Here is a 26,380-nt window from a genome sequence, read left to right as displayed (position 1 = left end):
CAAGCCCTGTTAGATGCCATACATTTACCGACATCCATTGCTATCATGAAATGCAAAGCACATACGAAAGTTACTGACATTATTTCCCAAGGTAATGATCTAGCAGACCGCACAGCCAAGCTTACAGCACAGACTCCAGACATTCCAGTTAATCAGACACATACTCCAGATCCGACTACATGCATGACAGTTAAGGACCCTACTCAAGACGTCATAGATATCCAGTCACATGCTACTCCCGAAGAAATCAAGAAATGGTCCGAACAAGGAGGGGTCCAGACAGATCAAGGATGGTTAACAAAGGGTAGAGCCACATGGTTTCTCCCCGACTCTATGGTTCAAGTCATTATCAATACCGCACATAGTCCAGCACATTTAGGAGAAAAAGCTATGTTAGACAGTATCCAGAACATTTGGTTCAACAAGCATTTACGAGCTGCAGCCAAGCAGAAAGTCCGTACCTGTATGATATGTTGTCAGTTTAATCCAGGTAAAAGTGTTCCGGTGGAACAAGGTGGTTTCCAGCCCCCTGACCACCCTTTTGAGGTCCTCCAGATGGATTATATTCAGATGGAGCGATGTCGAGGTTTCAAGTATGTCCTTGTAGTTGTATGCGCTTTGTCCAGATGGACAGAAGCATATCCAGTCCCAGATTACACAGCCGCGACCACTGCCAAGCAGTTGGTTCGTGAATTCTTCCCTAGATACGGACTCCCTAGAGTCGTATATTCTGATAACGGTCAGCCATTCTCCTCAGAGTTAATGAAGCACGTTTCCCTTTTGTTAGGGTACCAGTGGAAGTTTCATTGTGTACGCCATCCTGAAGCAGCCGGTCTGGTCGAGAGACATAATCAGACTCTGAAAATCCGTATTGCCAAAGTTTGTAAAGAAAAAGGTGTGGACTGGCTAGTAGCTCTGCCAGTCGCTTTGTTTTATATGCGCATGGTCGCACATTCCAGATCAGGTTTGTCCCCGTATGAGGTCGTATTCGGCCGCCCCCCTAACATGTGGGGTACTCCTAGACCCCGAAGTATTACCGATGTTTCATGTAATATGCTGACAGATTACCTAGCTTCCTTGATGTCTGCCCTCAACTCATGTCGTTCACAGGTTGCTGCCGCCTTTCCAGACAATACCGAGGTGGCACCACATGAAATCGTTCCAGGCTCCCTAGTGATGGTCCGGAATTTCGACAGATCAAGTCCGCTGGAACCACGTTGGAAGGAGCCACGTCAGGTCCTCTTGACCACCCGTACTGCCGTCAAGTTGGAAGGCAGAAAAGGATGGATCCACCTTTCTCATGTTAAACTTTTTAAAGGATTGAAACCCGTTTCTAAAAACATTTCCAAGGATTCCCAAGATTCTAAAGACTGCCAAAACATTGTTTTAAAGGACTGTCCCGCAAAAGACATTATTACAACCCCTCCCTTGTTAGAGAAAACTCCGCAACAGGAGTATAAGTTAAAGCTCAGGTCTAGTAAAATAAGTCAGTCAGTTTGATTGTATAAGTCCTCCCCTAGGTGAAACGGTTAGACTGTTTCTGACATGTATAAAATAGACCCCCATAGTGAGAGAGTTAGTCGAAGTTCAATTCAATGTATCGTTTTTCTAAGTTTCATATTATTCATCAGCATTATGATTTCCTGCACCAGCTATGCGTTCTATCTGTATTTTCCAGTTCCTCATGTAAATATGTCTACTAATGCTACAGTAGAGCACACGTTTAGTGATCTGCCTCCTCACGAATATTCATACCGCCTCGCTATGCGCAACAATTCTTTCATCCGTATGTTACATTACTCACACCAGACCAGCAATGCCACTAATTGTTGGGTGTGTGGTCGACTCCCCCCTTTTCAGACACCGAAGGGAGTTCTGCCACTCTTTCCTTATCCATTCTCACATAATGGTTCATGTGGAGCATGGTCCACGTTAACGTCATCCTCAACAGATATGTCTTTTCTTAACCGTACATGTTTCCCAGACAAGCAAGGTCTCCCCCACAGAACAGGTTTAGATCTAGAAAATGAAGTTTATAATTTAGGTAATTATTCGTCGAATTTTATGGTCCTGAATGTTCAGTCTGATACTACTCCAGACTTACCTGCTATTTCAGTACTACCTGTCAAAGGCGAATTATGTGTCCGTAGTTATGGTTCCATACATGTAGGTCATAGTGAATGTACTACTGTTATCCAGTATAGTGACAGTGGGAAATCTGTTTTCAAAGCTTCACGTCATTCTTATTTTATTTGTGGTCAAACTGCATATGTCCGTCTGCCCCTCGATTGGGAGGGAACCTGTTACATTGCTTTCCTACTGCCACCTGTTTTCCTAGCCCCATCTGATTATCACAGAAACACACATCTAGTACACATTAGACATAGAAGGGAGTCCCCAATTGTCGATTATACTGAAACTACTCTAGAACAGTATACAGATTTCAATAAAGGTTTCTTCTTCTTTGTAGGACCTGTCCAGAATAGTAAACTGATCCGTAGGTTAACAAGAACCCTTGAAGCTGTAGTAAATGAGACTGCCTCTGCTCTAGGTAACTTAACCGAAGAACAATCTGCTATGAGATTTGTCGTTTTGCAAAATCGTCTCGTCCTTGACGTCATACTGGCCGATAGGGGCGGGGCCTGTAGAGTCATCGGATCTAGTTGCTGCATTTTCATTCCAAATAACGCGCCGTCTGTTTATTCAGCTATAACCAGACTCCATAAAATTGCCCATCTGTTACACCAAGATCCAGGCACCTGGACATGGTCCGGTTGGTTCTGGAATATAATTTCCGCATGGGGATGGAAAGTCCTGTCCTTTCTAGGTATTGCAGTAGCGATCATATTTAGCTGCTGCCTCTGTATACAATGTGGCCCTGCGATTTGCGGCATTTGTGCTACCTCTTGTATTCCTAGTCCCAAGCCCCGTTCTAAATCCCGTTCCAAGACAATTCGAGACGAGCAAATGGTACTGTATGAAATGATAGACGGTATCATGAAAATTGATGTTTCCTGATGGAAACGTAGTGACAAGGAGGGAATGTGGAAAAGTAAATTTTGCCATGTTCTGTGTCCCTACGCCTCATCCATCATATGTTATGTGTGCATGACCAATATGCATATGTTATTCCCCATGTCCGATTAATGACGCAATTCCAGTTGTGTCCACCTTTAGTATGCTAGTTTCCAATCCTCGTGAATACTACGAATATCAGGCCTATGTAAAGCTACGTTGCCACGTTTCCCAGTGTGCACGTTATTCCATTGTAAAGTCCCCGTTTCCAGGCCTCAAAAGGGCCCGGACATCAGATTCAGCTCCTGTCTCCTGAAAAGCCTCGCTGAGGAGCGATACAGCCCCCACCTGTATCCTCGACCCTTCACTTACTTCCTGCCTCGCAGTGCCCGGTGCAGCCCGGCTCTGCCTCTGAGTCTGCCAAAAGTATGTTATAGTTCCAGTTATCAGTTCAGTCCTCCTTCTTTGCATTCCTAAGTTACTGAACTGCATCAATAGTTTCCGTCATTGTCTAGCCTATTCGGCTCCACGTTAGAGAAATACTGTATTAATGGTCATTTAATATTCTTCATCACGCACTACATGTAGAATAATGCATGGTCCAGTCTTAGAATCAAGTTAGCTTTTCCCCTCATGACTTCTAGTTTATATCCACATGTTCCCTAAACACCAGATACCAGATAGGGTTTAGGTACATGTCGCTCCGACCCTCCAGACTTTAGTCTCTGCTCCTAGCACAGAGTTCGTAGCCCCCAGCTTCTCCTAGTAATACGTCATTGCCAGTTTTCGCGCACCATTAGGTTAGAGGTCCCGGCTCCTTAGGTAGCCCCCTCCAATGTTTCCGCCCCATTCATGACATATTCTGTTACGTTTGCACCACATGTCTATGTATACTCCTAGTTACACCTACTTTTACTGTTATCTCTCGCGACTGCTACGCGTCACGCCTTCTGCTCCACCCACTGCTACGCCTACTGCAATGTAATGCTATGTGTTTGCGCTATGTATATAAGTCTATGTATTGTTATTAAAAGTTAGCGCGCTCATCCCAGACCCGGTCCCAGCAGCTGCTGGGTCATTCTATGCAGGTTGTCCTGATCCTGTCCTTATGCTGTAATAAACCTGCAGAAACTCCTACTACCTCGAATCTTGACTCTTATTTTATTGAGCTATCTGTTATTCATTCAAGCATTCAAAAATAGATCCGGTATTATTTATTTATATACCACAGAATGAGAGATGGAGAATGAGAGGCGGGTATGGGTTTTTATACCCCTGGTCTGTAACATAATGTCCTGCCTGATAGCATAATTTCATTGTGTCACTTCTGCAGGACATATGGAGTAATGTGCCAAGACTGGAAGGCCTCACCTTGAGTTTTGTGTATAGCCTGGAGACTTGACTTGGAGTACTTTTCACCTAGGTATGGAGGCCTCAGCTGGAGTACTGTATCTGGCCTGCAGACTTTACCTGGATTATTCCATTCATTTCTGGAGGCCTCATCTGGGGTACTGTGACCGGCCTGCAGACATGACCTGGAGTATTCCATGCGGTATTTCATTCAGTTCTGGAGGCCTCTCCTAGAGTACTGTGACCAGCCTGCAGACATGACCTGGTGTATTTCATCTAATTCTGGAAGCATCTCCTAGAGTACTGGGCCTGGCCTGAAGGCATAACCTGGAGTATTTCATCCAGTTCTGGAGGCCTCAGCTAGAGTACTGCGACCGGCCTGTAGACATGACCTGGAGTACTCCATCCAGTTTTGGAGGCCTTGCCTGGAGCGTTAGGTTCAGGTCTGGAACCCACACTGCATGAAGTGCAGCTGAGTGGGGCTCACCTCAAGTGTCAAGTCCTACGCAAGTATTGGTCCTATTCTTGAGGTTTTAAGTAGATTATTGTACTCAGTTTGAGAGTCCATACTGCTAGTGTTGTGTCCAGTACAGTAAACCTTTTCTTGAGCATGGTGTTTTGGGGATTCACCTGGACATTAAGACCTACATTTCTGTAGGTCTTATATTGTAATTGGTATTAATATAGCACTTACTACCCTAAACAAGGGGTCAAAGACCTTTATGGTGAGTAGCACGCTACTCCGAACCCAAAATGGATTTTGTGCTCTGTTCTGAAAGCAACTTATGGATTTTTATCCCCTTTATGAGACCACATCTGCAGTACAGTATTCAGTTCTGGAAGCCACATCTGCAGTCTTGTGTCTAGTTCTGGAAGCCACATCTGCAGTATTATGTCTCGTTCTGGAAGCCACATCTGTAGTATTATGTCCAGTTCTGGAAGCCACATCTGCAGTATTGTGTCCAGTTCTGGAAGCCACATCTGCAGTCTTGTGTCTAGTTCAGGAAGCCACATCTGCAGTATTATGTCTCGTTCTGGAAGCCACATCTGCAGTATTATGTCCAGTTCTGGAAGCCACATCTGCAGTATTGTGTCCAGTTCTGGAAGCCACATCTGCAGTGTTGTGTCTAGTTCTGGAAGCCACATCTGCAGTGTTGTGCCTAGTTCTGGAAGCCACATCTGTAGTATCGTATCCAGTTCTGGAAGCCACATCTGCAGTATTGTGTCTAGTTCTAAAAGCCACATCTGCAGTATTGTGTCCAGTTCTGGAAGCCACATCTGCAGTATTGTGTCCAGTTCTAAAAGCCACATCTGCAGTATTGTGTCCAGCTCTGGAAGCCACATCTGCAGTATTGTGTCCAGTTCTGGAAGCCACATCTGCAGTATTGTGTCCAGTTCTGGAAGCCACATCTGCAGTATTGTGTCCAGTTCTGGAAGCCACATCTGCAGTATTGTGCCCAGTTCTGGAAGCCACATCTGCAGTGTTGTGCCTAGTTCTGGAAGCCACATCTGTAGTATTGTATCCAGTTCTGGAAGCCACATCTGCAGTATTGTGTCTAGTTCTAAAAGCCACATCTGCAGTATTGTGTCTAGTTCTGGAAGCCACATCTGCAGTATTGTGTCTAGTTCTGGAAGCCACATCTGCAGTATTGTGTCTAGTTCTGGAAGCCACATCTGCAGTATTGTATCCAGTTCAGGAAGCCACATCTGCAGTATTGTGTCTAGTTCTGGAAGCCACATCTGCAGTATTGTGTCTTTTTCTCGGGAGGGGTGCACTTTCAGTACCACGTCCGGTGTAGAGTGCCCAGCACAGGAGGCTCTACATGCAGCATTATGTCCAGCATCTTAAATAATATGTCAATATAGCGAGGTAATATCTGGAGAGTTGATTTCAGCTGCAGAGGCACACAGCCTTTCATCCTTCTACGGTCGGTAAACTGGAGTACCATTAAATTGTTAATCAGCATTGTCTGATAATCACATTTATTAATTGCAGTGCTTACTAATGGTGGATGTGCCATATGAAACATTGGATACAACATGTATTTTTCTCCTGCGGGGTCTCTGCTGCCCCAACTCGTTTTTGCACCCTCTATGGAGCTATCACTCACTGATCACTGTCTGGTAGCGAACTGCAACTAACCATTCACGACGGTCTGTAAAACGGAGAGCAACTACTTAAGATCATTCACCAGTGTCTGTACCATTGAGAGCAGCTACTCAGTGACCAGTGCGTGGGGTTCAGTCCACGTTTTGGTGGAGATGGAGGGATTGACCTCGACTTCCGCACTCTCAAAGCAAAGTGTTCATCCCACTCTGCGCCACTCAGAGCAGCGACTCAGTGACCATTCACCACTCTCTGTACCTCCGAGATCACTTACCTCTGCCTGTACCACTGGGAACAGCTACTCAGCGGCCATTTACCACTCTAGCACCACAGACTAGCTGCTTGCTAACCATGTATCAGTGCCTGCACCAATATCCCTTTCAATCCAAATAAGAGACTAACATGTCCACCGCTCAAATTAATTTCATATATCACTCTGCTAATTCACAACTAAGCCTTTTTGGGTTCCGGAGTAGTGTGCTACTCACAGAAAAAGCTCTTTGACGCCTTGTCAGATGTAGTAAGCGCTACATAACTGCAATTACAATTTACTTCTCAGAGTGATCAAAATACTCACAGTGCCCACAGTGGCATGGCTGGTCTCGCCCCCGGCGACGCTCGCGGCGACGCTGCCTGGCACTCCCATGGCCGCAGCTGCAGCTGCAGGGGGGCTGCTGAGGCGCGTGCTGCGCATTATGACTCGCCTCCTCACGCTCACGCTTCTTTTTCACTGCACGACGTATACCTACGCGCAAGGGGAGAAAAAGCAGAAAAGATAAATTAGTGTGGTGCAGCAATGCTCCTGTGACACCAGGAACTGGCAGCTGGAAGCCCGCAGCTCTCCCCAGATTCGAGGTGGGCGAGCCACTTAAGCTCGAGCCAGGCTCTGGCTCAGCGCGAGGTCCTCTTGAAACCTCCAGCTCAATATGAGCAAAGCTTTCATATCGCTTCTGCCTGCTGCCTTCGTTTTACCCTTGTGCACACAGTTAAAAACAAAGCAATAAAATGTGAGGTTATAAGGAGAGACACATAGATACCTGCTTCATGGCTGACTTGTACAAAGTGAAACCAGAAAACCTAGGATTAATCCCAGCTTCCACGCTTAACCAAAATGCATGATCCTGGGCAAATATTTTTTTTCACACAAAACGTATTCAAAGGGATCATTTCTAACTTATCCCTATTTAAATTATAGTTTGATAGTTTGGAAAAGACCTGATCTTGAAATAAACCAGATATGGAATCTCTCTGGTTATTAGACATCATCTGCATATGCCCAATATTTACACCCCACCTCAGTGCCCACAAGTCACTCAAATGTCAAAGGTTGAGTTTTGGAAATAATCGATTGATTTTTTTAATTACCACCCTACACTTCAGGTTTTTGGGTTTTTAAGAGCTGTAGATAATTAACTATTAACTATGCGTTTGGCATTACACCCCTCAAAATCCCAACACCCTTTTCAAGGACATAATAGTGTGTGTGAGGGAAACAAACCGAGATTAAATGGCTCCAAACTACATACAACTGCGGAGAAGGGTGGCCTCCTCTACCCCATATAGAAATTATTGGCTTGCAGTTTGCCCCAGGGCCAGCATTAACTCTGGGGGCACACGGTGCAATAGTCTTTTTTGGTGCCCCGTCCCCCATGACCTCCTTCTCCAGGGATTACCTCACTACCACCCTCCAACAGTGCCGCTCATCTCTCCACAGTCCCTCCCTGACGTGCATTTAAAGTTTTTTTTGTAGTGCTTTGTGGTATCTGTTCGCCACCATTGGCGCTTGCACGTAGAAAATACCAGAACATTATAGAACAGGCTGGAACAGTGGAACCTTGCGGCCACTAAGTTCTAGAATGTAGAGTGAGGCACCTGCGCGCTCTAGAATTGACAGCTGGTATGCTGTGGTTGAGGTGTATGTAATAAACCTGATGCTTCTCTTCACTCTCCCATCTACTTATTGAGTCTTATGCTCTTATCTTGCATTGATCAGATACAGTGATTTGGATGCACACCTTTTAACCACAAAGTAATCCATGTTATCCTCGACCTCCGTAGGATGCGTGCACACTTGAAAATGCCTTGCCCACAGGCACCAAGATTGACAACTCCGACATAGTTTGAGGCTGCATTACGCCCCACTTCCAGTGGCACTGCTGTTTGCACTTGTTTAGCGCCATTCATACTTTTACTATTGTACTCCTTATACTCCATGTTCTTCAGGTTTGTATTTTGCCGCTCATTTACTCTATTACATCCACACGCAGGAATAATGTGCCATTTCCGTAGTTTCCCATGTTTCAGTGGGCCCTCAGGGCCTCTTACTTTAAAACACGAACTGAAGCGACTTCATCCAAGGAGGTTTGTTACGTAAGCCCAGAAGAACCTGAGGGGTGTAGATAGTCAAGTCAAGTCAAGTCAAGTCAAACGATTTATATAGCGCGCTACATACCCAGAGGGTCTCAAGGCGCTTGTAGAAGGGTGGGGAGTTACTTGTCGAATATCCACGTTTTGAGTTGCTTTCTGAATGCTAGGTGGTTCTGAGTAAGGCGAAGGTGAGTGGGAAGTGAGTTCCAAGTTTTAGCTGCTAGGTAGGAGAAGGATCTACCTCCCATGGTGGTTTTGTTGATGCGAGGTACAGTGGCAAGGGCTTGGTTGGAGGATCGTAGCTGGCGGGAGGGGGTGTAGAAGGATAGTCGTGTGTTGAGGCATTCGGGTCCGATTTCGTAGAGTGCTTTGTGTGCGTGGGTTAGGAGTTGGAAAGTGATCCTCTTATTGACGGGGAGCCAGTGGAGGTTTTTCAGGTGATCAGAGATGTGTTCTTTACGCGGGATGTCTAATATGAGCCTGGCTGAGGCGTTCTGGATGCGTTGTAGTTTTTTCTGGAGTTTTGCGGTGGTGCCGGCGTAGAGGGTGTTTCCGTAGTCCAGTCGGCTCGTGACCAGAGCGTGGGTGACTGTTTTTCTAGTTTCGGTAGGGATCCAGCGAAATGTTTTTTTGAGCATGCGAAGAATGTTGAAGCAAGATGAAGAAACGGCGTTGACTTGTCTGTTCATCGAGAGTGAGGAATCTAGGATGACGCCCAGGTTCCGTGCGTGGTCCGTCGGGATGGGTGATTTTCCAAGGGCCTCTGGCCACCAAGAGTCGTCCCAGGCGGAGGGGGAGGTACCTAAGATGAGGACTTCTGTTTTGTCTGAGTTCAGTTTCAGACGGCTGTGCTTCATCCATTTGGCTACTTCTTGCATTCCTTCGTGTAGGTTGGTTTTGGCCGTGTTAGGGTCTCTGGTGAGTGATAGGATCAGTTGAGTGTCGTCGGCGTAGGAGAGGATGTTGAGGTTATGTTGGCGTGCGATGGCCGCGAGGGGGCTCATGTAAACGTTGAAGAGGGTGGGTCTGAGTGAGGACCCTTGGGGTACGCCGCAGATGACTTCAGTGGCCTCAGACTTGAATGGTGGAAGGCGGACTCTCTGGGTTCTTCCGGAGAGGAACGAGGTGATCCATTCCAGTGCTTTTCCTTGGATTCCGATGTTTTTGAGGCGCTGTAGAAGGGTGCTATGGCAGACTGTGTCGAAGGCTGCGGAGAGGTCGAGGAGGATGAGGGCGACTGTGTCTCCATTGTCCAGTAGAGTTCGAATGTCGTCTGTTGCTGCGATGAGGGCGGTTTCGGTGCTGTGCTTGGCTCGGAAGCCGGATTGTGAGGAGTCGAGGGATTTGTTGGTTTCGAGGAATGCGGCGAGCTGGTTGTTGACAGCTTTCTCGATGACTTTGGCCGGGAATGGAAGGAGTGAGATAGGGCGATAGTTTTTGAGTTCGGTGGGGTCAGCTGTGGGTTTCTTCAGGAGGGCGCTGAGTTCGGCATGTTTCCAGCTTTCCGGGAAGGTTGTGGAGTTGAGGGAGCCGTTGATGACGTCTCGGAGGTGCGGTGCAATAATGGAGTCTGCTTTGTTAAAGATGTGGTGAGGGCAAGGGTCTGTGGGGGATCCTGAGTGGATAGAGTTCATCAGACGGATGGTGTCCTCAGTGGAGATTGGCTTCCAGTCATTGAGGATGTTCAGGGGGGGTGGGGGTCCTGCAGGGGATTGGGTGGGTTGGTCTTCGGGTTGGTTGTCGAAGCTGTTGTGGATGTCTGCAATTTTGTTGTGGAAGAATGAGGCTAGGGAGTCGCAGAGGGCTTGGGAGGGGGTGATGTCGTTGGAGTTGGCTGAGGGGTTGGTAGATTCCTTGACGATGTTGAATAATTCCTTGCTGTTGTGGGCGTTGTTGTCTAGACGGTCCTTGAAGGCTGCTTTCTTGGCATTTCGGATTAGTTGGTGGTGTATGCGGGTGGCGTTTTTGAAGGCGTCCTTGGTGCTGGTGGTTGGGTCTTTTTTCCAGGCCTTCTCGAGGGAGCGACAGAGTTTCTTGGATTTCTTAAGATCATCGTTGAACCAGGAGGCCTTCTTGCTGCCTAGTTTGATTTGTCGTTTTTTCAGTGGTGCTAGGATGTCGGCGCTGTTGGATAACCATTGGGTGAGGTTGGTGGCTGCTTCGTCTGGGTTTGAGGAGTGGGCGGGGGGCTTTTGAAGAAGCGATGAGGAGATCTGGTCGATGGTGATTTTGTTCCAGTTTCTTTGCAGAGTGGGTTGGGGGTGGTTGTTGGGTGTGGGCTTGTTGTAGGTGAAGTGAACGCAGCTGTGGTCAGTCCAAAGGAGAGCTGTGGCTGAAGGAAACATGCTTGCTGGCGGTGAAGATAGGGTCGAGTGTGTGACCTGCGATGTGGGTGGGGGTAGTGACAAGTTGTTTAAGTCCGAGGTTAGCGAGGTTGTCCAAGAGGGTGGTGGTGTTGCGGTCGTTGTTCTTTTCAAGGTGAAAGTTGAGGTCTCCCAAAAGGATGTAGTCCTCGGAGGGGAGCGCGTGTGGAGTGATGAAGTCCGTGATGTCTTCACTAAATTGTGCGCGGGGTCCTGGTGGCCTGTAAAGGAGGGTGCCTCTGAGTGTGGTCTTGGGGTCGATGTGGATCTGGAAGTGAAGGTGTTCAGAGTTGGCGAGATTGACGTCTGAGCTGGTTGAGATGCGGATGGATTTCTTATAGACGATAGCGATGCCTCCTCCTGTGTGGCCGGTACGGTCCTTGCGAATGATCTTATAGCCTTCCGGGATGGCAATGGTGATGTCTGGGGCTGAAGAGGCATTCATCCATGTTTCTGTTAGGAAAGCGACGTCCGGAGAGATGGTGTCGAGTAGATTCCAGAGGTCAATGGCGTGTCTGTGGACCGAGCGGGTGTTGAGCAGGAAGCATTGTAGGTGGTTGGGATCGGATATCTGTTGTGTGTTCGTAGATGAGGAGTTGTTCTTGGTGCCGTCGAACTTGCAGGAGTAGCAGGAAAAGGGTCCATGGGTGTGTCCAGGAGCGGCTTGGACGCAGATGGGGGAGCGGCCAGGGTTAAGGGCTAGGAGGGTGGTGACATCGTAAGTAATGCGGGAGGGGTGGGCATTACGAGGACCAGGGGCTCTGGCGCTGGGCGCGGTCCAGGCGCGGACGGGCGTAGACGGGCTTACCTTTGGCGCACCTTCGGCGAGGCCGTAGCGCGTGGACGCTGCGCGTGGGACCATCTGACATAAATGGACAGTGGAGGGGGCGGAGCGTGGGAGGGTCAGCAGGGAGGCGGGATCAGAGAGGCGGGTCAGGGGAGAGCAAAACACAAAATGGAGGGATGAAAGTGAAAAACAAACAGCGAAGGCACAATACAATGCTCGCCAGCAAGCTATCAAGGGCACTTAAATCCTGCACAATGTGTACACTTAAAGCGCTATCCACAGAGCAACCAACCTTGGAAGCGTTACACAACACAGATGTAAAGAGAAAATACACAGCGCTAATTCAATGAGCACAGTTGGGATTCCTAAGCGCTACACGCTAATGATATTCAAAGCGCAATTAGTCTAGTGAAAGAAGCACAGAGCGTGAGGCAGATGATACAATGCAGTTTTCAAGGCGCTGCAGGAGCGAGAGCTTCAAAGCGCGACTATGCACAGAGCGCGAGGCAGATGATACAATTAGGTTTCTAAAGCGCTTCCAGAGTGAGAGCTTCAAAGCGCTACTATGCGATCTGAGGCTACGATACCAGGAGCAGTCGGGAGGTCGAGGGTGCAAGAGGCTTCAGCTGCGGGCTGTAAGGGCTGCAGATAGATCGAGCAGGGAGCGTGGGGGAGCAACCGTTCCGGACAGAATCCAGGCGGTCAGATAGCACGAGTAATGGGCCATAACTCACCTCTGAGTTATCAGATCTAGGTGCCATTGCCACTGGCCACTTCCGGTCGCGGACGGGCTAGTCTTTGGCTCGTCTTAGGCGCATCCTTGGGCGCTCCGCTGCGCGCAACCGCTGCGCGCTTGACCCGACGAGGGGGCTAAATAGCCCTGTGATCACAAGATCTAGAGCGCTAACCGCTCGACTTGCTGGGAGTGTCTGGCTCTTCCTGTCCCTCCGCTCTACGGTATTGGCTACCGAGTCGGACCGGGGCGGGCAGGCTGGAATACCGAGCACAGACTACTGGAGTACAATTGAGCCCCTAGCAGCACCGGGAATAAGCGTGGGTGCCCAGAGTGAGTGGAGTTTAAAATTCGTATTCAATTTAAACTTTTCACAGATAACATAAAGTACGTGATTTTAAAATTCGTAATCAATTTTAAAAATGTGACATAGGAATTGATTTTAACAAGTAAAACAATTTTCGTGCAGAGCTTCCGCTCTGAGGGTGCTTACTGGCGCCAAGCGGGGTCGGGAGACACTGCCATCGTCGTGCATTACCGCCGCTTACGTAACAAACCTCTATGGGACTGCTCAAAAGGGGCAGATACCAGCTTGGAGGGCCCCTTTTCTTGCCGTCATTGCAAGACCCAGTTCCAAACTATATCACAGGATAAAGAAGACACAGACCCTGCGGGTGATCTGCTATATACTGATATGGAGGGCAGTGATCTTGCTGATTGCCACCCCACTCCGACTAAAAGGTTGGGTACTAATGTATTACTTGGGAGTAAGAGCCTTCTATGCAACATCCGATCGCTATCGAAACATGCAACTGAAGTATGGGAACTAATTTCATCTGAAGAGCCCGACCTATGTTTTCTGATGGAAACATGGCTAAAACCATTCTCGGTTCCGGCCATAACCCTAGGAATTCCGATGGGATATAAAATTATCAGACTAGATCCCCTATTAAGACAGGGGGAGGGATTGCAATAGTCCACAAACAAGAATTAAACATTTCTATTCTAGACGAACTATGCACCCCAGAACTTGAACTGTTGATTTTTAAAATAAATGCTGCACCCAAAGGTAGCCAAAAAGGGGCTCTGGTTTATAGCCCTCCTGGGCCTTGTGCCAACTTCTTCATCACTCTAGTGGAAGCATTGGCCCCCCATATAAGCAAAGATAGCGATTTCTTACTTGTGGGAGACTTCAACGTTCATAGCGAATTAAAAGAGTGCACTGAGGCACAATCCCTTCTGTCGGATTTGTCCTTACTAGGCCTAGAAGAAGCTAATAGCGGTTCCACACACCAGGCAGGACACACTCTGGATTTAATCCTGTCTAATTCCCCATCAATCAAATGCCTACCTCCAACACAAGTAAAATGGACCGATCACTTCATCCTAGAATTTTACACCCCTCGCATTAGCACTCCTCCCTCAGGCCCAATAGCCTTGCCGAGTAAACGCAGGCAATGGCACAAAATAACCCAAGATTCCTTTAAAGAGAGGTTTGTAGAACCTTCCCTTGCGCTCACTGAAGACATCGAGGTGGCCCTGACTAAATTTGAAGGAGCGCTGGTGACAGCAGTGAATGATATTGACCCCCTGAAATTGTTTAAACCACGCCCGGCACATAAACAAGAAGTCTGGTTCTCAGAGCATTTAAGGTCCCTAAAAAAAACTGCCAGAAAACTTTAAAAGAAATGGAGATCGTCCCATTTGGCTGATGACAAGAGCCGCTACTGGGATTCCCTCTCCTTATGCCATAAAGCCATTCGTATGGCGCGCAAAAACCACATTGCGTCCCAACTCGAAGCTGCTGGAAATACTCCAAGGGTATTATATCAAATCCTGCAGTCATTCGTTAAACCGGTGGCCTGCGAGAGCTCAGAGTTTGCATCTCAGCAACTGTGTGATGATATCTCACTGTTTTTCACCAAAAAAATAGATGGGATCTATGAGAAAATCATTAGCTCCAACCTCTCCTTTTGTGGAGATAATTCTCAACCACAAATCAAGGAAGACCCTAACCCTACCACGCACACCCTAGGCATATTTCCCCCTATCTCATTAGAGTAGGTTGTATCTTTAACCTCGCAAATAAAGAGCGGGTGTCCAGATGACACCATTCCAGCAAGAATTATGCCTATGCTTGGTACAGAACTAGGTCCTGGGGTTCAGAGATTGGTAAATCTTTCCCTGAGCACAGGTGAGGTCCCCAGAGGGTGGAAAAAGGCTCTGGTTAGACCCATTAGAAAAAAAAACACAATTCCATGGACAGACCTGTCCAATCTTAGACCAATATCCCTGTTACCATTCCTAGGAAAACTCACTGAAAAACACGTGAATCGCCACCTATCCATGTATATTGAACAGGCAGGAGGGCTGGATTACTCACAATCCGGCTTTAGGCCTAAACACAGCACAGAGTCAACCCTGATGTCAGTCACAGACGACCTACATATGTATCAGGATAGGGGCCACTCTGTCATCCTGGTACTACTAGACTTGTCGGTGGCGTTCGACACTGTGTCGTACAACATCTTGATAAGTCGACTGGAAAACATCGGTCTAGGGAACAAGGCTCTGACCTGGCTAAGGAGCTTCCTATCCAACCGCACCCAATGCGTCACCATGGGTGCCTATCGCTCGGTGGAGGTAGAGATTTCTAAAGGGGTGCCACAGGGCTCCTGTCTGAGCCCAACCCTCTTTAACATCTATGTGGCACCCCTGGCTGGAATTATGCGAGCATATGGTTTCATCCCTGTGTCTTACGCGGATGACACACAGCTCCTTTTTCCCTTTAAAACTCTCACCACCGACGTTAAAAACTCCTTTTCACAGGGCATGAGAGCTGTGGCTCAATGGATGTCATCAAACTGTCTGCAGTGTAACGTAAGCAAGACCGAAGTTATGTTGTTCGGGGAGGCAAAGATCCTTTGGACCCCAGTTTGGTGGCCACATGATCTGGGACCAACCCCCGAACCCAAACAGATCGTAAAAAACGTAGGAGTCCGCCTAGATCAGGAGCTTTCACTGAAACAACATAGCAATTACATTGTGGGCTCGTGCTTCCACGTAATTAGCCTGTTAACCAAAATCTTCCCTATTCTCCCAGATTCCATCAGGAAAACATTGGTACAGGCCCTGGTCCTTAGCCGTATTGATTATTGTAACTGCTTGCTACTATCTGTAAACGAGGGAGTATTAGCCAGACTCCAAGTGATCCAGAAAACTGCGGCCCGCCTGGTCTTAAACGCCCCTCCCCGAACTGCGTCCAAACATCTTTTGGACAAACTGCACTGGCTGTCTGTCCGGCAGAGGACGAAGTTTAAGACAGGTTGTCTAATTCACAAAAGCTTAAACGGACTAGTTCCTGTATATCTGAAAAATAAATGTATACCCGACACCCCTGCACGTTCCCTTAAGTCAAGCAATCAATTCCTATTATGTGTGCCCCGCGCAAAGAAGGCCAGGCACGGAGGTAGAGCTCTTTCTGTGGTTGGTCCATCACTATGGAACAAGCTCCCTCTAGCTCTCAGACAGTGCTCAGAACATCTACTGTTTAGAAAGCAACTCAAAACCTTTCTGTTTCAAAACTAATCCATTTTTCGTCTGGTTTCCCCTCTGACTGTTGTTTTGCTGTGTTTCCTGGGGCGCAGAGATACTCCTCCGGGAGTCGATTCGAGCGCGATAAAACCCGCAAATAAATAAATAAAGGCAGTATTTTTTAAAACAACCAATGCATTTTAGGCGGTCAAAGCCTTTCTTCAGGGGTAACTGTACATGACACTCAAACATTTACCATTATCTTGTTGGTCATGCTAATGCATTTTGCAAATTCAATATTCTTTAAAAAGTACTTTTCACTGGACTGAATCCATGATAATACAGTGCTCAATCACATGTGCCTCTTGCACCTACATCTATTTCTCCCTTAATGCTCCTCTGTAGCGGCTCGAACACTATTCGCTCGTTATTAAACATCGAATTCAGTGGTGTATAGAATACGTGCTAATGATGACTTTAACCTTTCTAATTGTGTCTAAAGAACTGGTTTATGGGAAATGTGGTTTTCTTCTACCCTCAGCATGCAAGCGTGGGTGTGCGAAGGTGAACAGCAGGCTAATTAGGTAACACCCAAGAGGGAGGGGCCAGGTTGTTGGGAAGTGGTGAAAAGCTGGGCGGAATGATTGGGTGTTTAATTACGCTGTGTTGCAAGATGAGGACAGACTGATTTTAAACATTGTGGCAGGTACGTCATTTTGAGAGTAACGATTTTGAGATTGGAGTTTAAAAATAGTTTTACTGCGCTAGCAAAAGAACGTCCGAAAACGTTTGAGCTATATTTTTAGGCTTACATTAAGATTAGAAAACGGGGGCTTAGTTAATCTTAATCCAAAGATTGGGACAATATTAACGGCAAATTTACTAGGGACAAGCTAAAACTACAGAATAGCCTGTTCCCGTGGCATATCTAAATTTAACCCATTATTGAACGTATCTAGTAAAAAAATCCCAAAAACTTCTTGTTTCTTTCTGATGGATTCGGGACATTGACCTTGCTTAGTTTCAATTTTTTCCACAATGAGCCAACGAATGTCATCCGGTGTATGGTTATTTTCTACAAAATGCAGTACCATAGGATATGATAATTTTTTTGTGCGGATTGCTGTTCTATGTTCAGTCAGTCTTACATTTAAAGTCCGTGAAGTTTCACCCACATAATCTTGATTACAGGGACATATCAGCAGATAAACTATATTTTTAGTTTTACAGTTAGTCATTCCAACAGATATAAATGTTTGGCCATTAAAAACTAGCTTATCTGTTTCCATGGCCAGAGGACATACTTTACAGTGTTTTTTCATTGTGTTTTTTTTAATGTTTTCTTTTATTAATTTTTGCACTACATTCTTTGTCTATTGAATGGTTACTTTGGGTTCAAGGGATTCTATTACTAGTAGGATTTCTTGATATGTTTATCCTTCTTTTTTGTTTCTATCTAGAAATTCTCAATTCCTTCACTGTATATGGATGGAGTCGCTAATCTGAATTAGCTTAATTGTTAAATATATTGAATGTAGATGTTATCATTAAATGTATCAATTTCTATATATTAGATAAAGTGTTTTTTGTGAATGAACATGTATGTATATGTCGTATATTCCTATATGTTTATTGATCGTCATTTGACAATCTTTTTCATCAAATGTAATAACAATAATATTAATAATGATGAGAGGTAATTTGTACATTCTAGGTTCATGTCTATATGTATGTAATAATTGTACTTAAAATCTGCATCTGTATTAGATAGTTGTAACCACTGTCTAATTAATTACTCCGTGTTTTATATAGTCTGGTTTGCTATAGACGGTGCCCTGACGAAGGCAGAAGTGCCGAAACGCCCTTAGTTGTCATCTACCGCTAGCCTTCATCAAACCGGTCATATTTTAAATATTGATTGTAATGATTGGACTGAATTCTTTGCTCTTTATGTACATATTATATGTGTCTATCTATTTTTTTAATTATGTACATATATAATATTGATTCAGACAAAACAAACCGGGCCGGCCAAACAGTCATGCTCACCTAGCATGTTCTCCATCTGGATGTAATACACAGCCTGGGTGGAGAACATGCACAGGCTTCCAGTCACTATCTGAGTGCCGAACACCATCACTCAGACCAATCACGACTCTGCTGTCATAGTGACAGCAGAGTTGTGATTGACTTAGGCGAGTCTGTGTGCATCTTGCACTCGTCAGGAGGAGAAGCAATGAGGGAGGAGCAATGGCGGTGTGAATAGATAAGTCATTTTTTATTTTCAAACCACCAGCTCCACCACCCCTATTCCCTCCCAGCCACCACACTGCCCTTAAGCCGCCCCTGGTTTACCCACTCAGTCCATATGATTAGAACTCACAGAGCAAAACCTCACTGGGCTGCAGTTGAACGACAGCTCTTCAATGTGGGGATGACCTTGCCGTTTACTACAAAAATCAGCCTCTAAACACACCCCTGGTCCCCTAAACCTCAGCCTCTAAACACTATCCTGTCCACCACTCGACATGCAGGGAAAGGGGCACCCAAGCTATGGAGAGCTCCTGACCACCTACATTCAAAGTGCCTTCATGTTGCGAGGACGACATCACGATAGGGGGTGGGGGAATAACTGGGCACCATGGAAAGTGCATAAGAGATGAAGGCTGTGTTTTCACATGCATCCTGGAAACCTTTTCTGAGCATCTTCACTGATCTCGGCTTCTCTCGAGGCTCGTCATCCTTATTGCACACATGGTGGTGAAGGCGAGCAGATGCTGACTTCCAGGAAGAAGGGTGGAAATAATACTGGCTAACAAGCAGTGGTCACCAGCAAAACTTTATAGTGTTAAACTGTGAAATGAGTCCCCATGCTGGTGATATGGGGAACGTAACATTTTTTATTTATTCGAAAGGTTTTATATAGCGCTGGCTAGACCCGGAGGTATTAGAGCGCTTTACAAGAGCACGTTCTCCTTTGGTTAAAAAAAATGCTACTGAATTATAGCTAATTCTCCATACGAAATCATTGTATTGAACCAACCATTTTGTATATAGTGTGTATTACGTTTCACCTTGCGCCTATCGCTGTTTTTTTTCTTTCACCGTGTCACTTGCGCCGTCACATCCCGTCACGAGCACAATGTGCACTTAGTCTTCTAGGGTTGTTTATGCATTTTTGCCTAACAGTGCTGTTACAACTGTTGTGTTTTACCCAGTCTTCTAAAATATATGATGTCTGACACATTTAATGATTGATTCATAGTCTCTCTTTTTCTGTTCTATCTCTGTAATGTCTTGTACATACAAGTGTATCTATTTATAATTAAATCCGGTTGAGATATTGTTGTATATTCTTTACCAGAGCAAAGGCACTCAACAAAAACAAAACACTAATTCAGAGCAAAGAGAATGGAAGTCAGGAGAGAGCACATCTCTCAATTTCTAAGGACAGCCAGAATTCTGGATGATTCACGGGTTAAAGTGCGTATAGAAATAAAATGGAGGTAACGACTCAGGCAGACGGAAGAGTAACAACAGGGAGAAAACAAATTGAAGAGGAAGAGGGCAGGGAAACAGAGAGGGGGAGGGGAGCAATGGACAAGGACAGGGGAGAATGTCCTTCGACAGCTAGCAGAACATAAGTTAGAGCTGCTAGGATAGGATAGGAGCAAGGCAGGGGTACACAGAAGGGAAGAGTACAAAAGGGAGAGCGAAAGGTCGAACAGGATAGCAGAAAGGCAACCAATACGGGGGAGACAGTTTGTCAGGCCGGAAGAGACATTATAGGCTACAGTACTTGTTGAGTAGGTGACATTTTAGGTATTTTTTTAAAGCTGAGGTAGGAGGGGTTGCAGGGCAAATCCTTCGGGTGGGTTTTCTTTTTAATATTGGGGGGGGGGGGGCGAGGAGGAGTGCCGTGGAGCATCTCATCAGACTGGAGCGGCCAGCTTTTTTGAGTTTGTTTGTTAAGTATGACGGAGATTGTGAGTGGAGAGCTTTGTGTGTGATGCAGGCAGTCGTATAAAAGCATCTACCTTCAATGGGCAGCCAATTTAGGGATTTGAGGGCAGGCGTGATGTGGTCAAATCTTTTACAGACAGTAATGAGCCAGGCCGCCAGGTTGAGCACAGCTCTAAGAGGGACCAGATGGATTTTGGGGGTTCCCGTGAGGATGGCATTGCCGTAGTCAAGTTTGGAGAGTACTACACGTTTGACATTGTACATGTTTTGTGGGAATGTGGAAAGCTATTGGAAGAACTCTGGGGTCCTTTCCATGCGGAGGACCTCGGGGTGAGGCATGGACGTCATTTAGGGGCCGCCAGGGGTCGCTGCTGTGACCCCTGCCACTGCGACCTCTAGCGTCAGCAGTAGCAAAATCAGTGTCAAGAACAAAAGCAGCGGTAAGTGTGGGACGTTTCTCCATTTTTTCTTACTAGCGAATTGTAATGTTATTACATTCAGTGTTGTGTTGCCTGATATGCCAATAAAAAAATAAAAAGAAACCGACACAAATAGTAAATAGGTGCCCTCTATAAACATCTTTTCGTAATTGATTATGATGATGAAAATATGTGTTTTTACTTTTTTTTAAAAACATTTTTTAATTGTTTTTATTATTTCAAATGCAGGTACATCATACAGATGACGATAAAAGCATAAACGAATAATATTAGCTCTGCACGACATATTCAGCAAATCTTCAGTTTAGTACATTATTTGATTCCATACAGTGGTCACCTTAAACATTATAAACTTGTCTAACTAACCAGCCATATATTTATTTTATTTATGCCTGATTCTTAAGGTAACAAAATCACACACATGGCCTCACCCAAATGTCAGCAGGTTTATCATCATGGAAAAACACACTCCTCTCAGGCGCGCCCTCTGTGCGCTCCTGCGTAAAAACACATATTTACCATTCTTGTTTCAGGAGCACAACGAGAGTGACGCGTTCCTCGCCCGTAACTGAACAGCAAACACTTTAAACACACAACATGAGTGATCCTCGGCGTGACCAGGCACCACCCTGGAAGGCTGAACATTTCACGTGGACTTGTGGTCGCCAGGGACACTGTGTGTTCAGTCTGTACCAAGAGTGCTGCGAGGCCTCGTGCAAGCCAGAGAAGGGCCCCCGCTCAGGTTTGTTAGTTAGAAAAATAGCTATAACTGGAGTGCAGCGGACCCCTCAGAGCCCTGGACCTCGGTGCCACTGCACCCGCTGCACTATTGTTAGCAGCCCCTCTGGTCCTGGCCTTTCCTTTCACTAACCACTCTAAGCTAACACTTTGGCTCAAATTGTAAATTTCAAGTGAGCGGACACAACAATGCCCAGAGTACAGGAGACTCGAGCAGAGGCCTCGTGCACACCCCAGTGTAGGAGGTCTGTGCAATTATGCAGCTGTGGGCTGAAGCTTGTTGATCCGGTTCTGAACACAGAGGAGCCTGTCTGTGGAGGCGGCCTCATCCTAAAGCCTTGCCCGAAGTGTCATGGATTGGCAGTCTAGTTCTATGTTATGTTATGTTACCGAAGTTTATAACGCGCACAGATACTCCAAGGAGGGCCTCGGCGCGAGCCCTGAGGTGCTGAGAATAAAAGCTAATTAGAACAGGAAAGTTTTGTGCTGTTTCTTAAATTGACCCGGATCCTTAATGCTGCGCAAAGAATAAGGCAGAGAGTTCCAGACTGTAGCGGCCCCAAAGGCCTATGGGTCCGGTTGGCACAGTGGTACCCACAAGGATGGGATCAAGGGTGCCATTGAAAGGCTAGTGATGGATGGGGCAGTCAGCCACGGTAATATAATGTAAATATACTCCTCCAGGCCATCTCTCGGGGACTGATCATCAAGGACAGGCAGTGCCTTGGAAACACGGGTGATGCTGGAACACGGGTGATGCTGTGAGGGTGGACTGCAGAATCCCGCAGATTTCTGCGGCGGTGCTGTCCGATTTCCCTACTGTTTCCAACGATGTTTCTCAGATGCTGCTGGCCAATCTCAAATCTGGCTCGCCACTTGACCCCTGCCCTGCCAAATTTTTGGCCGGGATGGCGGCAGTGGTGAACCCTTTGGTCAACTCCATCCTCAATGCCTCCCTGAGGGAGGGAAGGGTCCCCAGTTCTTGGAAATGAGCGATGGTGATCCCCCTCCTAAAAAAACCGGGGCTCGACACCGAGGCCTTGGCGAATTACAGGCCAATCTCGCTTTTACCAGCGCTAGCGAAGCTAACGGAAAAACATGCCCACGGTGTTTTGTCGAGCTTTTTGGAAGCTAATAATCTGCTCCATCCATCTCAATCGGGCTTCCGTCCTAACTTTAGTACGGAAACGGCTCTGATAGAGGTGACTGAGATCATCAGGGAGACTCTGGATGCCGGCGGTAGGGCCATGCTGGTCATGTTAGATCTTTCGGCGGCTTTCGACACCGTCCCCCATAAGGCGCTTTTATCTAGGCTGTATGACATAGGCCTTAGGGGGACGGTGCTCAGGTGGTTTACTTCTTTCCTTGAAGGCCGCCGCCAGACGGTCTGGGTTTCCCAGAGCTCCGCCGAGATGCCGCCATTGGGAGTTGGGGTTCCACAGGGTTCTGTGTTGAGCCCCACGTTATTTAACATCTTTATGTCCCCTTTGGCGGCCTTGGTGGAGGCGTACGGGGCCCAGATCGTCTCTTATGCCGACGACACGCAACTCCTCTTCACTTGCGGGAAGGATCAAGAGTTTGATGGAGAGAGAATCCGGGACTGCCTTGCGCTGGACTTCGACTGGTTCCAGCGGAACAGTCTGAGGGCCAACTCGGGCAAGTCCGAGATTTTATTTTTTGGTTGCGTGGCCGATCCGGAGTGGCAGCATTGGTGGCCGTCCGACATGAGCCCTCCTGCACAGTCCTCCATGGTGGCCAAAAATTTGGGCGTCAAGCTAGACAACCAGCTGTCGCTACGAATTCATATTCTTGGTCTGGCCGGCACCTGCTATGGAATACTGAAAATGCTCCGCAAATTTTTGCCTCTGTTGTCTGAGGAGCACAGGAGGATTACTGTGCAGGCTCTTGTCGGCTCGAGGCTAGACTATGCCAATGCTCTCTTTCTTGGCCTCCCCGATTACTTGGTCCAGCGCCTTCAGGTGGTGCAGAACTCTGCTGCTCGGGCGATCTTTGGCCTAGGGAGACGAGCTCGAGCTTCTGGGTTGCTCCAGACGCTTCATTGGCTCCCCATTAGGAAACGGATCCAGTTTAAATCCCTGACCCTGATGCATAAAGCTCTGCATGGATCAGGAGCTGGATATCTGCAGCGGAGACTGACTTTCTATCGTCCAGTTCGTTCCCTCCGTTCGGAATCCCTCTTTAAAGCTGTGGTCCCGCGGGTGAGGAAGGCCCGCGCGGGAGGGCGGTCTTTTAGTTGCAGAGCCCCCCAGCTTTGGAATCTGCTTCCACTTCCGCTCCGTAGCACTGCCAACTTGCTCCAGTTTAGGAAGGGCCTGAAGACTTGGCTTTTTAATTCTTAGTCTGTTTTACTGCCTACTGTTTTTTGTTTTTTCTGATGTCTGTTTTTAGCTGTGTTGTGTTATTTCATTATGAGTTGATGGTGGAAAGCGTCGGGACACTCCTACCGAGTAGCCGTACGCTATATAAAAGTTATATAACATAACATAACATAACATAACATAACAGAGTCAGGCACATGTGGTGTAGCGCAGAGACCAGACAGCATGCTTGTACCTTGTGTGTCCCGCCTTCTCTCATCGACTTTTGGTTTATGTCAACAGTCTATTGTTATTGGCAAAACACACAGAGCAGCGCCCACTTTCAGAGTACCAGCCACTGTGCCATTTATACCAGAGAAGGTAAGGTTCTTTCCATTGGCTGTGTTGTTTTGGGTGTGTTGTGGTTTTAGTGTACAGGTAACTAGTCAGTTTAATACTTTTTTTTAGAGCTTAAACGGATCACAGCTACGATGTCGCCTAACGTGTATTTTAATTGATTTCTAAAGCATTAGTTGACGTCAGCAGAGTATGGACAAACTTATAGTTATCTGAATTTCTACAGCAATGAAAATAAACTGTGGACGTCATCTGAAGCTTTTGGGGGCCAGTGTCTATGGACTTTGTTTGAAGTGATCGCATTTACCATATAGTTACTAGATGCAAGCTTACATAGAAGTTCTGATTTGTAGATTTTAACCTTCCAAATTTTCAAATTATATGGGAAATTTGGCAATTTTCTGCCTGGCTGGAAAGTTTTTTCCATCAATTTTAGGGCTCATATGTCTCTGGGGTGGTCTGCGGCTCCTGGGACTCTGAACAACAGCAACTGATTAGGTTTTGTTAGAAACTGTAAAATTCACATCTGAGAATTCATCATCTATGGATCCGAAAGGTACTGTCATATGAAAAATTAAATCTTGCAAGTGTGGATGGATGAACTTTATTTGCTCATAGCTCCACAAACACTAAACAGACTTACACCCCATTACATAAAGTACTTTTTTTTTACTTTTAACATAGAAATCTCCAGACACGACTTTAACCAGCAAACCAAACAAAAGGGCTGAATGCAGCTCCGCCCATTTCAACAGGCTGGTAATGTTTAGTTTCATTTGACACCTTTCCTTGGGTTGGAGTATTTTCGTTCAAGGGGGGCTGGGCCAGGAAGGGAACAAAAAGCAGTCCTGGCAAATATGTTCAAAGCTGCACAGCTCACGGCTCCCCTTTTACCATCACCACCCCACCCACCCATTCTCTCTCTCTCTCTCTCTCTCTCTCTCTCTCGCTCTCTCTCGCTCTCTCTCGCTCTCTCTCTCCCTCTCTCCACCCTCTCACTCTCTGCCTCCAATGACTCTCTCTCTTTCTCTCCACCCTCTCACTCTCACTCCCTCCAACGTCACTCTCTCGGACTCTCTCTCTCTCTCCCCCTCTCCTCTTTTGTCTTCTCTCTGTGTCTGTTCTTCTACTCTCACTCTGTCTCACCCTCTCTCTCCTCCTCCTTTCTCTCGCGCTGTCTGTCTGTCTCTCACCCCTCTCTCTCCGCCTTTGTCCTCTCTCCCTCTCTGTCTCTCGCTCCCTCTCCTCCTTTGTCCTCTCTGCCTCTGTCTCTGCCTCTCTACCTCTCTCTATTCTCTCTCACTGTGTCTCAGTCTGACCCTCTCTCTCCTCCTTCCCCCCTCTCTCTCCATCCCTCTCTCTCCATCTCTGTCCCCCCCTCTCTCCTCCTTTGTCTTCTCTCCCACTCTCTCCTTGCCACTCTCTGCCTCTTTCTCTATCTCTCCGGTTCTCTCTCTCCGTCTCTCTCTTCCTCTCTCTTTCTCTCACTCTCTATATAGTAATCCAGATTTTAAGGAATGAATACGAAAATCAACTTTTGATGTAGGATTTCTTACCATTAATTAACAGCAGGGTGGTCATGCTTCGAGGGAGGAGGGCGATTTGTGAAACTTCTGATGTATTCTTGACCCCTTCTGACTTCCAACCTGGGATGGTTGTCAGGCTTGAGGCTCTCAGTAATTCCTTCTCGAGGTTTGCCTCCACCGAGCCTTCACCCTCCTCGGCCGCCTCAGTCCTGACACTGAAGGCTTCTATCAGGTGCAGCTGTGACACGCACCCTGGTGGGTGGGATTGTGTTTAAGCAAATGCAGGCGCGGGTTTGTTGTTCGAACAAAGAGGAGGTGCGCGGAGGCGGCCTTATCTCTGGGACCTGCCCAGTGAGTCAACAGATTGAGGAGACCTGTTCCAAAGAGCTGCCTGGCACGCGCTATCCATCCGGAAGGAGTCAATGGCGCCAATGAAAGGCCAATGCGGAGTGAGACAAAGGTAGCCACAGTAATGTAACGCAGAAACACTATGGAAACAACCATGCTGATAGAGTCAGGACGGCCAGCGCCTCTAAAAACACCGGTGAATAAGAATAAGAAAACTATGCATGCAGGGGCGCCAGTTATAGAGCATGAGTTATAATTACCAGAGATAACTATAACTGGTGAATTTCAGTGGTTTTCAGTGGTTTTGTACGTTTAAAATGTTGTGTTGTCACTGAATTTGTCACCTAACTAAAGCGTTAATTTAACTTTTGTTTGTTTCAGTGAAAAAAAGAAATATATCTATCTCGGCGTGGATGGCTCTGTGCTAATCCTAC

General features: G+C 46.7%; 1 protein-coding gene across 1 annotated transcript in view; it reads right to left on the bottom strand.

Annotated features, from left to right (window-relative positions):
* The window catches only part of LOC144756247 (uncharacterized), a 55,469-nt gene extending 29,647 nt beyond the window's left edge, over positions 1 to 25,822 (bottom strand). The window contains exons 1-2 of the mRNA XM_078645882.1: positions 25,629 to 25,822; positions 7,050 to 7,217 (exon numbers count right to left, since the gene is read on the bottom strand). Coding sequence (XP_078502008.1) covers positions 7,050 to 7,217; positions 25,629 to 25,653 — 193 coding nt within the window. The 5' untranslated portion in view covers positions 25,654 to 25,822. The remainder of the gene's footprint in view (positions 1 to 7,049; positions 7,218 to 25,628) is intronic.
* Between the last annotated feature and the right edge of the window lie 558 nt (positions 25,823 to 26,380).

This window comes from Lissotriton helveticus, chromosome 5_1 (assembly GCF_964261635.1).
Source record: "Lissotriton helveticus chromosome 5_1, aLisHel1.1, whole genome shotgun sequence".
Lineage (NCBI taxonomy): Eukaryota > Metazoa > Chordata > Amphibia > Caudata > Salamandridae > Lissotriton > Lissotriton helveticus.
Note: the sequence above shows the minus strand (reverse complement) of the source record. Positions and strands in the feature narration are given on the sequence as shown.